The 13,767-nt window shown below is 36.1% G+C and overlaps 1 protein-coding gene across 2 annotated transcripts in view; it reads left to right on the top strand.

Annotated features, from left to right (window-relative positions):
* TLL1 (tolloid like 1) overlaps positions 1-13,767 on the top strand; it is a 126,458-nt gene that overhangs the window by 94,492 nt on the left and 18,199 nt on the right. For both annotated transcript variants that reach the window (XM_057375386.1, XM_057375395.1), the window contains 4 exons: positions 3,141-3,336; positions 4,814-4,939; positions 7,824-7,984; positions 10,897-11,077. In XM_057375386.1, coding sequence (XP_057231369.1) covers positions 3,141-3,336; positions 4,814-4,939; positions 7,824-7,984; positions 10,897-11,077 — 664 coding nt within the window. The remainder of the gene's footprint in view (positions 1-3,140; positions 3,337-4,813; positions 4,940-7,823; positions 7,985-10,896; positions 11,078-13,767) is intronic.

The following is a 13,767-nucleotide window of genomic DNA, read 5'->3' as shown; positions in this document are numbered from 1 at the left end:
TTTTTTTTTTTTTTTTTTTTCTTTTGAAGGAGTACTACAACACAAAGATATTCTGGAGTATTTGTTTGTTTTCATGAGGGTTTTTATTTGGTTTGGGGTTTTTCTTGTTTTGTTTTTTTTTTAGTTGGTTGGTTTTGTTGTTATTTTTCTAAACCTGAAACTACCCACAAGGGGCATTTTTTTGAGAATGGATGTTAAGAACATCTCTGGCCTTTTCTCTGGGAGATTTCGTAGTGTTTTCCTGCACAGATATGCCTGCTTTAGTAATTTTTCTCGCATTTTCTCAACTTAGTTCTCTGATGCCATTCAAATTCAGCHTTTCCTCCAAGGCCTTCAGGTGCCAAAGATATCTTTCAGTTTCCTAAAGGAAATGCACTTTTGTGTAAAAAGCTTTATTTTTTTTTTTTAATTTGCTAATGTTTCACATATTTCTTCTCATCAGCATGTAATATAAATCTTATGAAATGTTAGTGCTCCAGTCAACAAGATTTATGGGATCAGCCAATCTCACTAGGGATCTCTCCATTAATTGGAGAAGATTTTCCTCAAGGAGCAAATAGGAAGTAGGAAGAATAATGCTGATAGACAGAAAATATAGGATGAAGTAGGAGGAATAAGAAACTATTGCAAGTGTAATAGAACTTTGTATGGTAGTGTTTTCCGATGATAGTACCACATAATCTTAAAACTTAAGGTACAGATAAAATCCTCACATTTTATAACATTTTTTCTTTTATTGATTACCATATGCCTTAACACCAGTTATTTCTCAAAATCACAATACTTATCTACTAGGTTATATATAGGTGTAAKACTTTATTCATGTGATATAATGATATTGACAGTGGTGGCATCACTTGCACCAGTATTAAATTAAAATTAAATTAATATTGTAGAATGGCTAGCTTTCAAATAGCTTTTTTTTTTTTTTTTTTTTTTTTGGAAACTTAATAGCACTTTGCAATCTGGGTGATTTTTGTAGTGTCAGGAAGTTCAGAAACTTACTCCCATACAAAATGTAGTTTCAGCTGTTCTTTTCTGCCCAAAATAAAGTGGTCCTCATAAAAAAAAAATACTAATTCACCTCAGTGGAAATTTGGCACAAGTTACTCAGAGCCACRCTGAGCTGATGAATAATCATAATTTCCATATTGCCCATAAAACATGGAAACATGGAAAAAACTGATGTTAATTGAAAATCTGGAGGCCTGAAATGACCATAGACATGGGAAAAATGCACAATTACTTCATTGATGTTGGTAACCTTTAGACCAGTTCAATTCTTGATTTTTACTGAGATAACAAGGCAGACTTTGTTTTAAATTGGAATATGATGTCACAAATGTATTATTTAGATTGGTGAAAARTTGAAATCGATATTGTCAAAAACTTAGAAGTGCTAATATAGACACATTCCTGACTCCATTAATTGCAAACATACAGTTGTCACTAAAATCAGCAATARGTGGTTGCATCCCAAATCCTCCTGACTTTCTTTCCTCCCTCATTCCCAAACTCTGTCCCAAAGCAATTCCTGAGCAAACACCKAGAAAATTACAGTAAATGGGAATATGGTTTGTGACACAGAAGTGAATGGGAGAAAATTWTGCATGTAAATGCTTGAAGAATGGCAAGGTTGGAAAGAGGAGAGAAATGTGTGTAAGTGCCATCTTTTGATGCCATTAAAATGACATAAAATCAAATGGTTCCTTTCCCCAATTTTGTCCCTTGCATTAGAAATCTTACTGTGCTAAGTGAAAGCTCCTTAGTCTGTGGTGGTTCCTGAGCTTTGTGTTGGTCATGATACGCAATTAGAGCAGAGAACCAAGGGATACCTCTACTTACTGTGAAGCKTAGGTACAAGAAAGGCTCTGGAGATCAAATGTGGATTTTTCTGGGCTTGGTTTAGTTCTGATTCCTTTACTATTTTAACAGAATTTTGACGGGCTGAATTAAATTTGAGGCTTTCCCCACCCCTTCTACCTGACTGTAATCCTGTCACCCTCCCCATCCCTAAACTCGCCTCTCCTGATTCAGCCAGTTCATTGAATAAGAGCRTTCTTTGAGGAATTATTTTTGAGTGCTTGGATCTTTTATAAATAAGATTGAGTGATATGAAGTATTCCAGCAGCAAAATTACCCAGCTCAAGAGGGTTTTTAATTCTGTGGAGAAGAGATATTCTCATTAAAGACAAGCATGGTGTGTTATCGAGCTTCTGGATGAGGTCGTATTTGGGCTACTCCTGCTTTCCTCCCTGGTACAATTCCCATTCTGACTGACTCTGCAAATATGATTATGTAAACAACACAAGGCTTGCTACTCAAGTAGACATGCACACATGCTCACTCACATATTAGTCTGTGTTTCAATGTCATCCAACAGAAAGTTTAAATGAAAAGGGAGATTTTCAGGTGATCTGGTTTCGGTAAGTTTCTCCATCAGTACAGCRAAGATTCACTCACTGACCCAGGAAATCAAAAGATGACACCTGAAATCAAGAATTGAGCAACAGAAACTAGACACATCAGCCACAGAAAAATGATGACTTCATTTTGTTCTCTGTTCTGTTGACTACTTAAGATCTGATCATTTTAGATGTGTGTTTGTATCTAATTTTTCAGATGCATCMAATTATTCATGCACCGCAATTTTTACCTTCATCCTGCAATGTTAGTGAATAGTGACAAATACAAACTTTTGCTCTGTATGGAGGATTAAGGAAGAATCTAAAAATCTTATCCTGTGGATCAAAATTGAGCTTTTTTAATRTTGCTAAAACAATGAATATTTCTGACTTGTTTAGTTGCTTAGGCATTAATCTTCTTTAGTTGGGTGTACATGAGCAAAGATGACTTTACTTGAGCTCAGAGTAGAAGTTTGACAGAATACTAGGAAGGTTAGAGGTGAGAATGTATTTTTAGTAACTTTTTTCCCAGTTAGACTGCTGTGTCCTTAGTAACATTTCAATAATTTTTTCTTGTAGAAAACAGGTATARTTAAAATGAGTTCAATGATTCTTGTTCATCTTCCTGCTGCGTGAACCTTAACTTAACAAAATTTCAGTTCTGTTTGTTATCTGACTGATATTTGGTATTTAAAAGTTCACATAGGTCACTTTGAAAATTCTGTTTTATTACAGATTGAAAGACATGACAACTGTGCATATGACTACTTGGAAATCCGAGATGGAACAAATGAGAACAGTCCTTTAATTGGTCACTTTTGTGGCTATGACAAGCCAGAAGACATTAGATCTACCTCTAATACCCTGTGGATGAAGTTTGTTTCTGATGGAACTGTTAACAAAGCAGGGTTTGCRGCTAACTTTTTTAAAGGTAAATGTTAAAGCATATTTTGGGAGTCGTGAACAGCTTATCACTTCTACTTGGACTAGAACAATTATGAAAGGATGTCAAAAATATTTCTCAATCTTTTTTTTTACAGATAGACTGTATTGTCTTTAGCATATTTTTTTTCCCTGGGCATATAACTTGCTCAAAACAAAACAATAGAGGTTTTTGAATCTCCTAGTAAAAATGTCCTAAAAATGAAGGAACATRTTCAGCACAACTTTCTACTGTCTTCAGGTTCAATTGATTAACTTAGTTTTGGAACATATCTAATTTTATTAAAAGCGGTACTTGTTTACATTGTATTATCAAATATAAAGTTAAAGAGTATAATTGTAAATGGCTTTTTTWMCYKKYYYTTTTTTTTTTCTTTTCTTTGTCTAAATCTCGACAWTTTTTTCTGATCCATTTTCTGGATTAGTCKGCTTTATCAATTTATTACTTTTGTAAGGAAGGAAGACCCAAAAAAMCCCAGATGAGAAATCATGTTGATCAATGACCTCATAGTCTTCCTTCAGTTTGGGGTGTTTTTGGGGGTGAGGAGGGTGTCATAAAACTGCAGCTGTGCCTGAAGCATTTGAGGCATGGAAAGTTTGTAATTTGCATTCTGAGCTTCCTGTGGTGCAGCTAAAGCCACTGGCAGTGGTGTGGCCATGGTGACACCCGAAATGCACGTCATGCCACCAGGAGAACATTTTTGCTCTTTTGAAAAGACACAAACCATTGCTTTTCTAATCCTAGCTGATAGTTTTTATTGTAGAAAATTATAACTTTAATGGCTACAGGCATGAGAGGGGTAGCTCTGATTTTTTTCCTGAGAAATTGTTTGTCCTGATATAAGGAAACAATATTCCAGCATCTGAGGAATATTTTAGCAATGAATATTATGCGTGCATTTCAGAGCTAGAAGAGAGAATACACAATTCCTTTCCCTCCCCCAGCCCTGATTCATTTTCTTCCTTTTAATATCAGTAGAATAAAAACCTGGGATTTGAGGATTCTGTTAATCTGTTTTTGAGTATGAATTCAGGATAATGCACAGATTGATTCTGTGGGAGATAAAGTGCCCTTCAATTGACCCTACTGTGGATTTGCAATCTTTCCTTCAATACTTTGTACAACCTTTAGATTATGGCTGCCTGAATTACTGTATGCTGCACACAAAGTGCTTATAAATTAGTTCTGCAGCTGTCAGTAGATATTGTTTAAAAAAAAAAAAAAAAAAACAAACCCTCAAAAAAAGGAAATGCAAACACCCACACCCCACAAAGGACAAATTTTTATTTTCTCCATTACAGGTCTCCTTAGCATTTGAAAATCCTCTAGTCAGCAATYATAGTGTGTTATGTTGTATCTCTTATAATGGCATGCACGCAGCTTTCTGGGCTAATATTGATCCAGTAGTTACAGCTGAGGAAGGTAATTATTTAACACATTTTTGCATTCTTCCCTGTCTTGGTAGAGGAAGATGAATGTGCCAAACCTGACAATGGTGGCTGTGAGCAGCGCTGTGTAAACACCCTGGGCAGTTACCAGTGCGCCTGCGACCCTGGCTACGAACTCGGTCCTGACAAGAAGAGTTGTGAAGGTACATACAGTGTGTTGCTGTTCTGTGGGCTCCTAAAGCTCTCAGAGTGCCATTGCCTGGATGAAATGCTGCACGTTTCTTAGGCTTTGTCTGTGCAGCATGAGATCTGGGGAACCCAAAGTGGAAAACCAGTGCTCCCTTTTTAGTAACAGTGCTGGAGCCATGCTCATCTGATGTCTGTGAGCAATTTAGTTTTGCAAATTTTGTTGTTATTCCATCAGGAATGGAGCMAAGGGGGAGTTCATACCACTTCCTACATTATTCATACTCACTAAAGCAATGTCTTTCACCATGCACAAYGACACAGTTATCAGGAGAGTTATGTCCCACTTTCTTAGAATCAGAATATTTAATGTTTCCGCTGACCACCTCTGTCTGGGATGTGCCTGGGTAGCTGGCAGGTCTGGAAGAGCAAAATCCTTTCTTTTAGCTCAAAGCTCAGAGAAATCCTCCCCACTCTGAGTCACACTGTGGACTTTTCTTACTTTTTAGGGTGAGCAAAGCATGTTCAAATAATCATTTGGAGGAAAAAAAAAAAGAGATAAGTTGAAGTCTGTGTAAACACCKGATTGAACTGAGATAAGATTTTGCATTCTAAGCATATTTCATATCAAAGGAAAGCAATGTAAGCTCTTGATCATTTGCCCCAATTATTGTTTGATTTTTACTCACAGATACCAATAAGTCAAGAGAGAGCAMAAATTTATTCTTAGCTCATCTGTTTGACTAGCGAATGGATTTTGAAAATAAGAGTACTTGGAGTCCTGGTTTTCTTTTGATGCAATTCACTGGTCTCTCTTTTTCCCATTTCCTGGCTTTAATCCATTATTTGTCATAATTTGGGTATTTTCTTTGSAAATCTTTCTTGTTATTTTGCTTTTGGATCTGTGGGGTTGTTTTTGATTTTTTTGTTTGTTGCATGTTTGTGTGAAGTGATGTTAGTCCTAGATTAAAGGCATGTTAGATTGTGGCTCAGATCATGATGGTTTTTTTTTTTTTTTTTTTTTTTTTTTTTTTTTTTTTTTTTGATTGTTTTACTCACTTCCCCACCTTTAATAAAGAGAACATTGGAAAAATAATTTATTTGGATGTCTGCATATTAGGCACACAATAAGACAATAAGTTTAATCAAAGGTGGGGCCATGACGACATAGGTTTGGTGTCTGGGCTTTTGACCATCAGCCCAAATTTATGTAAGGAATTCAGTCTAGTCTGCTTGCTGACTCAAGTTAGAGTATCAGAGAAGATTACCAGTCTTTCAGAACACTCTTCCCCCTGCCTCTGAAAAATAGAAAAGAGATATATCCCTGGCACCCAATCTGTCAAAAGAAGTCACTCTAAGCACTTCAGTGTAGAGCAAAAACCCTGAGCTCTCCTTAAATGTGTGTTTGTGTCTATTCTACATGAGGTGGCACTCACTGTACTTAGATAGTACTTGGGACTGCTGGATTAAAATTGCCATGTAGTCACTGTGAACATTATGTCCTCATTACATTTTGGGGCTTTGGAGGGTGAGCTAGTTATGAACTCACACATGATGCTGCAGTAGAAGTCTCTAAGTTAGAAACTTTGCCCTATACTTCACTATAGTGTTGCCATGCACAGAAATTTGCTTYATGGTCTTTGAATCCAAGTCTCCACCAATTGCAGCTTATTTGAAAACATTAAGATTTCTTTTATTCTTCACTGTTTCCACATTTTCTGCCCTTCCCTCAAGGATCAATAGAGCACCATTTAAAAGTATCAATGGAAATCTGGCAATAGTTGCTCTGACCCAGACTGGGTTATTTGAGGGGACAGCTTGCGTCATCTGGGTGCAGTCTTTGAACCTATGTGTGGTCCTTCTTCATACACTGAGGTGTGACCCAGGGTCTAAGTCCACCCATTCCCACCAGATTGCTTTTACATCTATACCAAGAAGTGTGCTGTGTGGAATACTAGGGACCAGGGGAGCACTGGTGGGTSTCTGAGTGGACAAAATGAGCCTTGCTACAGTAACTGGAGAGCTCTCCCAGCTGTAATAAATGGARTAGATGCAGTGTGCGAGATCATCARCTAGACTGGAATARGYRGTTTTTAAAGCATTCATTGTTAGCAGAGAGTAGTTGGAAAGAGATTTGTGGATGATTTTCAGTGCTGTCACAGGGCTGTAACGGTATCAATGTAGCAGTGTGATTGAGAGCCTCTCTAAATCCCATTACTTTCCTTTAAAAAAAAAAATTACACAGATGGAAAAGATTAATGAGTTTATCCTTTGCTAGTTGAACTGCATTCAAGAACATAGTACAGTGTTTTTCTGTTTTATGGAGGTGATTATTTGGCATATATTTGGAAATAATAGGCATTTTCTCTATTATTTGAACATCTGTACTTCAGCAAAAGTAATTGTGACTGAAGTGTATGTGATTGCTCTTCCAAAGAAGTGACCCTGTCCAGTAGATTATGGGAGGCATATGCAGCCATGTGAGCCGACACAGGTAGGGCTGATGCTGTATCAGTAATCAAGGAGAGACGCACATCTTGAGTATCCCTCTGGCAGAAGAGGAGTGGTCAAGGTCTTGGGGAGGGCAGTGAGGTCAGGGGACTTGCATGGGAAATGCTGTGAGAGAATAACCAGAGTCTCTGGAGGGAAGGGAAAAGAATGAATATGATAACGCCTTGTGTAGTCCTGAAACTTGTCTCTGCCYACAAACCTGCAAGCTGTTCAAGATAGGGGCTGTCTCTTTCTCTTTGTTTGCACCAAGCATGATAAAGCAACATTCTGATTATTCTGTCTGGGCATTGCAGCAGTATAAGTAATGTGAGGACTGATTCTTCTCAGTGTGCTTCTGTTTATAATAAAACAATTTCTGTCAAGAAATGATGTTCTCTTTTAATTTTACAGCTGCTTGCGGAGGACTCCTGACAAAGCTAAATGGGACTATAACCACACCAGGGTGGCCAAAAGAATACCCTCCGAACAAAAACTGTGTGTGGCAGGTGGTTGCCCCGACTCAATACCGAATTTCCATGAAGTTTGAGTTTTTTGAGTTAGAAGGGAATGAAGTAAGTAACTGTGAACAAAGAGCTGCGCAATCTGTTATGCGCTAAAAGGTTTCACAAGCGTTCGAGAATAGATATCGTCTTTTRAAACCCTTGCTGACCTTTCATATGCTGACAATAAGCATGGATATTCTTGTTTTCGTTTTGGGACWGTTTCTGGATTCTTTCAAAACAAACATGGAAAGTATAGCTCTCCTTTACATATCATCTAAATGTATATGTATTGCAAGAAATTAAAAAAAAAATGTTCTCTGCTGAGTCTCAGCTGACTTTTTTATCAACAAAATAAAACAGAGCAAATGGGGCTGAAGCATATTGGAAAGAATTCAAGAGAAGAAAATCTGGAGAAACCAAATCATCTTTACAGACTGACTACAAAGAATACACATAAACTGTGGTTAGTGATGGAATGAGGGAGCATTTAAATCACAGGTATCTCACTGGGGGATTATTTTGAAATGAGCAGTACCAGAAATAAGGCACAATAAGAGCAGCAGCAGTTTTTTAGCAGGGCAGATCCCTGAGGCATGGGGGATCWTCTGCCCAGGTGGGAAGAGGGACAGGGCAGAGCCTTCCATGTGGTTAGGGAGGTTCCTTACAGCTTTATACAAAGTGGAGGGGGTTGCAGTGCTTTTTGGATGAGAAGCGGTAAAATATGGGTTTCCACATCCCTTTCAGCCTTTTTTCTGCTTCACAGGCATTTCTGTGTCATATCATTGAATTTCCTTGCCACAGTCCAGCCATAATGTGCTGTAACCACTGAGTTTGCTTTTATATTCTTCGCATGGCATTAAGGACACAAATCCCATGATCTTATTTCTGACTGAATAAATTTGTAGCTATGMATTTGATATATAAGGGTGGCCCACCTTTTGGGCAGGGGTATTTGAAGGGATAGAAAGTGGAGTTTACTTTATAASTAAGAACCAAACCAGCCAGGACTTCTCCAAAATACCTCAATATTATTTGCAGCAGCAACAATGCAAGAATTTTTTCCCCCCATAATTATTTAGAGTGGGATCTAAAGTTCATGAAATTCCAGTTTTCAATGATATATATGTTACTCATGTCCTACAATCATAATTGCTAGAACTGCAAGAGATGTAAGAAAAACTTTAAAATCACAAAGAATCAAAATTTAATTACCATTTGAACAAATCATAAAAATATTTTTATTCCACTTTCTTGGTACTTAAGCAAGATTTGCAAGGAAAACACCTGTAATGAAGTGTAATGAAGCTAAATCACTTTTCTAAGGTCATTCAAGCCATGTAGCATAAGCAGATAGAAAAATTGTAAATGTCTTTCAATATTCAGAACTTCAGTTTGATCCTCTCCTGCGCTACTAAATCTTGGCTTTGTACTGTTAAATAGTAGTACTAAGGATGGATGCCTGTGAAAATAAGAAGAAATAGACAATACATTAGAATCTTCTGGATATTATATGAGTGCAGACATAAAATGTAAACATTTATCAAGTACTTTTTTTTTTGTTATTATAGAAGCTCCATTTAGGACCAAGTTAAATATGTCCTTTACACTGTTACAATTTTCATATTTTRCATTCACATTTTGCAGTTTAACTTGTAAATTATTTTCAATGCAGTATAGTAAAGAGGAAGGTAGACCTATCTGAAATTACATTTCATTTCTGATTGAAAGCTATGGAACCTTAAAAGCTCACCGCTATTATATTGCTGAAATTGCTGGGATTTATCAATRTAGTGAGCTATATTTGAAAATCACATGCATTATTRTAAATAYATTTTCCAATTAATATAAATCAGCACGTGACAGTAACTCAGATTTCATGAATCTTTGTGTCCAGAAAGATTTTCAACTGAATAAGTCACTTTCCAACTCCACAATATATGAAATTCTTCCGGTAATGATAAAAGTTTAATCTGTATCTTCTTTATTATATTTAAACCAACTTGAAATGATGACAATTTTTCATAGAGAAAGAGAACAGCGAAGGCCAAAACATCCTTTTCTATTGTTCCCTTGCAGCTCCCCTGACACTTCTTTTTTGACCAGAAATTGCAATTTTTCAAAGACAACAYGGATTTAATGGACAATATAAGCCTGTATGAATCCTCCTGGCCAATGTTTTCACTTAAGCTATTAATTGCYGACAACTGGGACATTTTTGACTAARTGATTGATAGTTGAGCCTAAGAAGCTTAGAAGTTTTTGGGTGGATGGCTTTAAGTTGACCAGGGGATTATRCATTGAAAGTATTACAATGAGAAATAGGCCTTGCATATGGCTTTTTTATTACACTATATTACTTTACTTTTAACCTTTGAATGCAAATGGCATGCATCCTGCTTTCAAATTATAGCTATGCTACTGTTAATGAAAGTTGTATGGTTTTAATAGTGGAGAGTTATATATTTGAAAATAAATGCGTATATTATATATAGATTAGCATAAAAACTTACCTTGGAAGCTTCTAAGTGAAAATGAGTATTTTTTTAAAACCTTTGAGATGCAGTCAGTAGAATATTTTTAGGTTTGAGGTATGTGGTCTATAGCACAGATGGGTATAATTTTTAGGATGAATGTTTCTAGATTTGAGTTTACTGTCAATGGAATGTTTACTTTTTAAATGAAGTGGAAATGATTCTAAGCATTCTGAAATTTAGATACTAAACACAGGTCAGCATCTCTAAAAACATAATTTTGAACATAATTCATAGTATAACTATGTGTTAGAGACCTTAAAATATCCTTACCTAGAATCAACAAAAGTTTGTAAGAATTTACAAGTGCTTTCACAATCAGGAGAAAGTGAAAAAGGATATTGTTCATTAATTATTAAACAGCATATACCAATCAGAATTCTGGCTGTTGTGAACAGCTCCATGCTTTTATTTTGGTTAGCCAATTTTTTTCTTTCTTCCTTTTCTCAGGTTTGCAAATACGATTATGTGGAGATTCGCAGTGGCCTTTCTTCTGATTCTAAACTCCACGGTAAATTCTGCGGCACAGAAGTGCCTGAAGTCATCACCTCTCAGTACAACAACATGCGAATTGAGTTTCGGTCTGACAACACTGTGTCCAAAAAAGGCTTCAAGGCACACTTCTTCTCAGGTATGGAAAAGTACCCTTGTAAACCTGCAAGGGCCTCTGGGTGTCCACTGACTAGGTGGAGTGACCACAATTTTGTTAYGAAAATGAATGGCTTCTCTGCTTTTGGTTTTCCTGGTAGTTTTGAATTTGTTTTATTTACATAAACATTAACCACTCTCCTCTCTTAAAATTCCATTCTGAATTTTAATGTATGCAGAAAATATATGGAACATATCTACATATAGGAAGGAACAGCTGAGGCAAGTAAACTTGGTAAGATACAGGGTGAAAGAAAATTTGCTCTATTTCTACATTTTTATTACATTTCTTTTATCCTAAGTTTTGCTGCTGTTTTTTTCAAATCCCAGATGTAATGTGATACAAATTGCATACTGTGTATGCTTGTGTATTTTTCCTACTCAGGTCTCTTAATATGTTCCATTTGTTGGGAAATTACCACTTTGTTGTGCAACATTTGTTTGACATTATGGGTACTTCTGCGCCAAACTTTGCACTTCTTAATGGTTTGCAGAAGAATGGGGTTTTAGACCTTGATCTTGCAAAAAGCTGTGTCTTTTTATTTATGAGTGTAATTTTACTGAGGCAGATCAGAGCAGTGGAAGTTTGTATCATATCAGGACATATATTGTTGAATAAAGTTAGACGCGAGTGAAGCTTAAGATGTGAGGAAATATTTGCACAACAGTGGCCTCTGCAATTACCCATGGAGGGCAGAATAAAGAAATCTGGCTCTGGCTGCTCAGTGACTATAGTGAAAACTTGCTTTGTGTTTTTCCTGTGTGTCTGCACACGCACACACAGAGGGATAGGTATCTTATATTGAGCAAAACAACACCAAAACCCAGTCCCATCTGCCCACCTCCCTAAACTGGATGCCAAACAGAAGAATTTGGGAGTTGAATTGTGCCCCAGATTTTTTGATAGCAGTTAAAAATCTGAATCTGGAGAATCCTGATTATTGCATAGCATGTAGTAAAATATGCTGCCATTATTAGCCTTTGCTTGATAAAATATTTGATCAAAACTGAAATGAAATGGTATTTCATTGGTCACTAACTGATAATTATGACTAATAAGAATCTGTATAATGTATTAGTGATGCGATTTGGAAAATGAGAAAACATCAACCAAGGCAAAAAGCTTAGACTTCTTTTTTTTTATTTTTTATTATGACTATTTTGATATTTTTATTAAGCAATTATGAAAGATGAAAAAAGGAAAAAGGTGGTTTTAACACATACAAAGACATTAACAAACGTTTTACCTCCTCTAAATATTTTTTTCCTAGTAATCACATTTCTCCGGTTGTAGTCTTGCAAAGATCCGTCTTCACATGTAGTAACACTTTTTACTTTTAAATTTATGATTTACATTAGCAAGAAGCTTTCAAGGTTTACTCATTATTTGTAGTAAATACATATGTGCACACAACAGATCTTCTTCCTAKAAACACTTAACATAACTAGTCATTTTATGTAAGTCTAGTTGTGCCAGCAGGAATTGTCACATTGACTTTTTACAGGAATAAATATTGACGTGTTCAAGTTCTGAAAACTGTAAATGAAGTTTTGTAAATCTTTTGCATATCTATACAGCTATTTTGGATAAGACTGGCAATGACAGTGTAATTTGTGTAAGCTCTGTGATTCAGAAGTTGTGTTTTCTGGACGTCCTGATCATTTCTCCAYTTATAGTCAGTTAAATTTCAGTTTTCTTCAAAGTAATAGTTCATCTTCATGCATGTATTTATTTACTTTAGTTGTTGCTTAAGGGATTTTTTTTAAATGAGTGGGTTCCATGAATGCTGTATCTTGGGGRAAGACTAGACTGTAGGTCATAGATTACAAAGCAATGTTTTCCAATTAAACCAGAAATTTTGTAATGCTTGAGACAAATCAACCTTCAACTTAAAACATCTAAAAAAGAACATGTCATCTCCAAATAATTAATAAAAAATCTTAGGCCTGTCAGAAAACACATTAATTCCTATCCATTTCCTATCCATGAATTCCTTAATATGGGCATAATATACTGCTGATCTGTCAATGAAGAACAGACTTGAGACTTCAAGTATTTTGACTTTTGGGAGTTGATAACATAATTTTTCAGCTGATGGAGGGTTGGGTTTTTTGCCTGTTTATATGTGTATTTATCATCAGAATGCAATACTTTTAGAATGATATCTGGATAGAAATACTGAGGTACTTGGTTGGAGGCATTTAGCAATTCTGTTAATTAAATCACAATAGAACTATGTGTAAGCATTTAGTTCTAAAGGCATACATAATGAAAGAAAATGTAATGAGTAAAACACTGCATCTTGCACTCTATTCACCAGTAAAAGGATTATGCAATGCTCAGCAAGAGAGAAAGATGGATAAGTTAAATTAGTGTGAAGATTAGGAACTGTAAAATGTTCTTCAAACACGGCTCTTTTTGTCTGCAACTCTTTTGATGGTGAATTCTGCGCCACAGCTAGAGTTGAGAAAGCATGGCCCAGCTCCAGCTCAGAYGACAGAAAGCAGTTTTTGGGTGGTTGAAACCTGCTGTGATAAACTGTGAAAGCAAACAGTGACACAGGGCAACAGATGACCTGCATTAGGAAGGTATTTATGTTGATACAAGACAACATGTAATTATATTTTTGGCTCTAAAATAATGTTAACAGCCAGACAGGTGCCACTGGAAAG

The sequence above is a fragment of the Malurus melanocephalus genome, unplaced genomic scaffold, assembly GCF_030028575.1.
Source record: "Malurus melanocephalus ecotype Western Australia unplaced genomic scaffold, MMel_1.1 scaffold_9, whole genome shotgun sequence".
Lineage (NCBI taxonomy): Eukaryota > Metazoa > Chordata > Aves > Passeriformes > Maluridae > Malurus > Malurus melanocephalus.
This window is presented reverse-complemented; position numbering and strand designations above follow the sequence as displayed.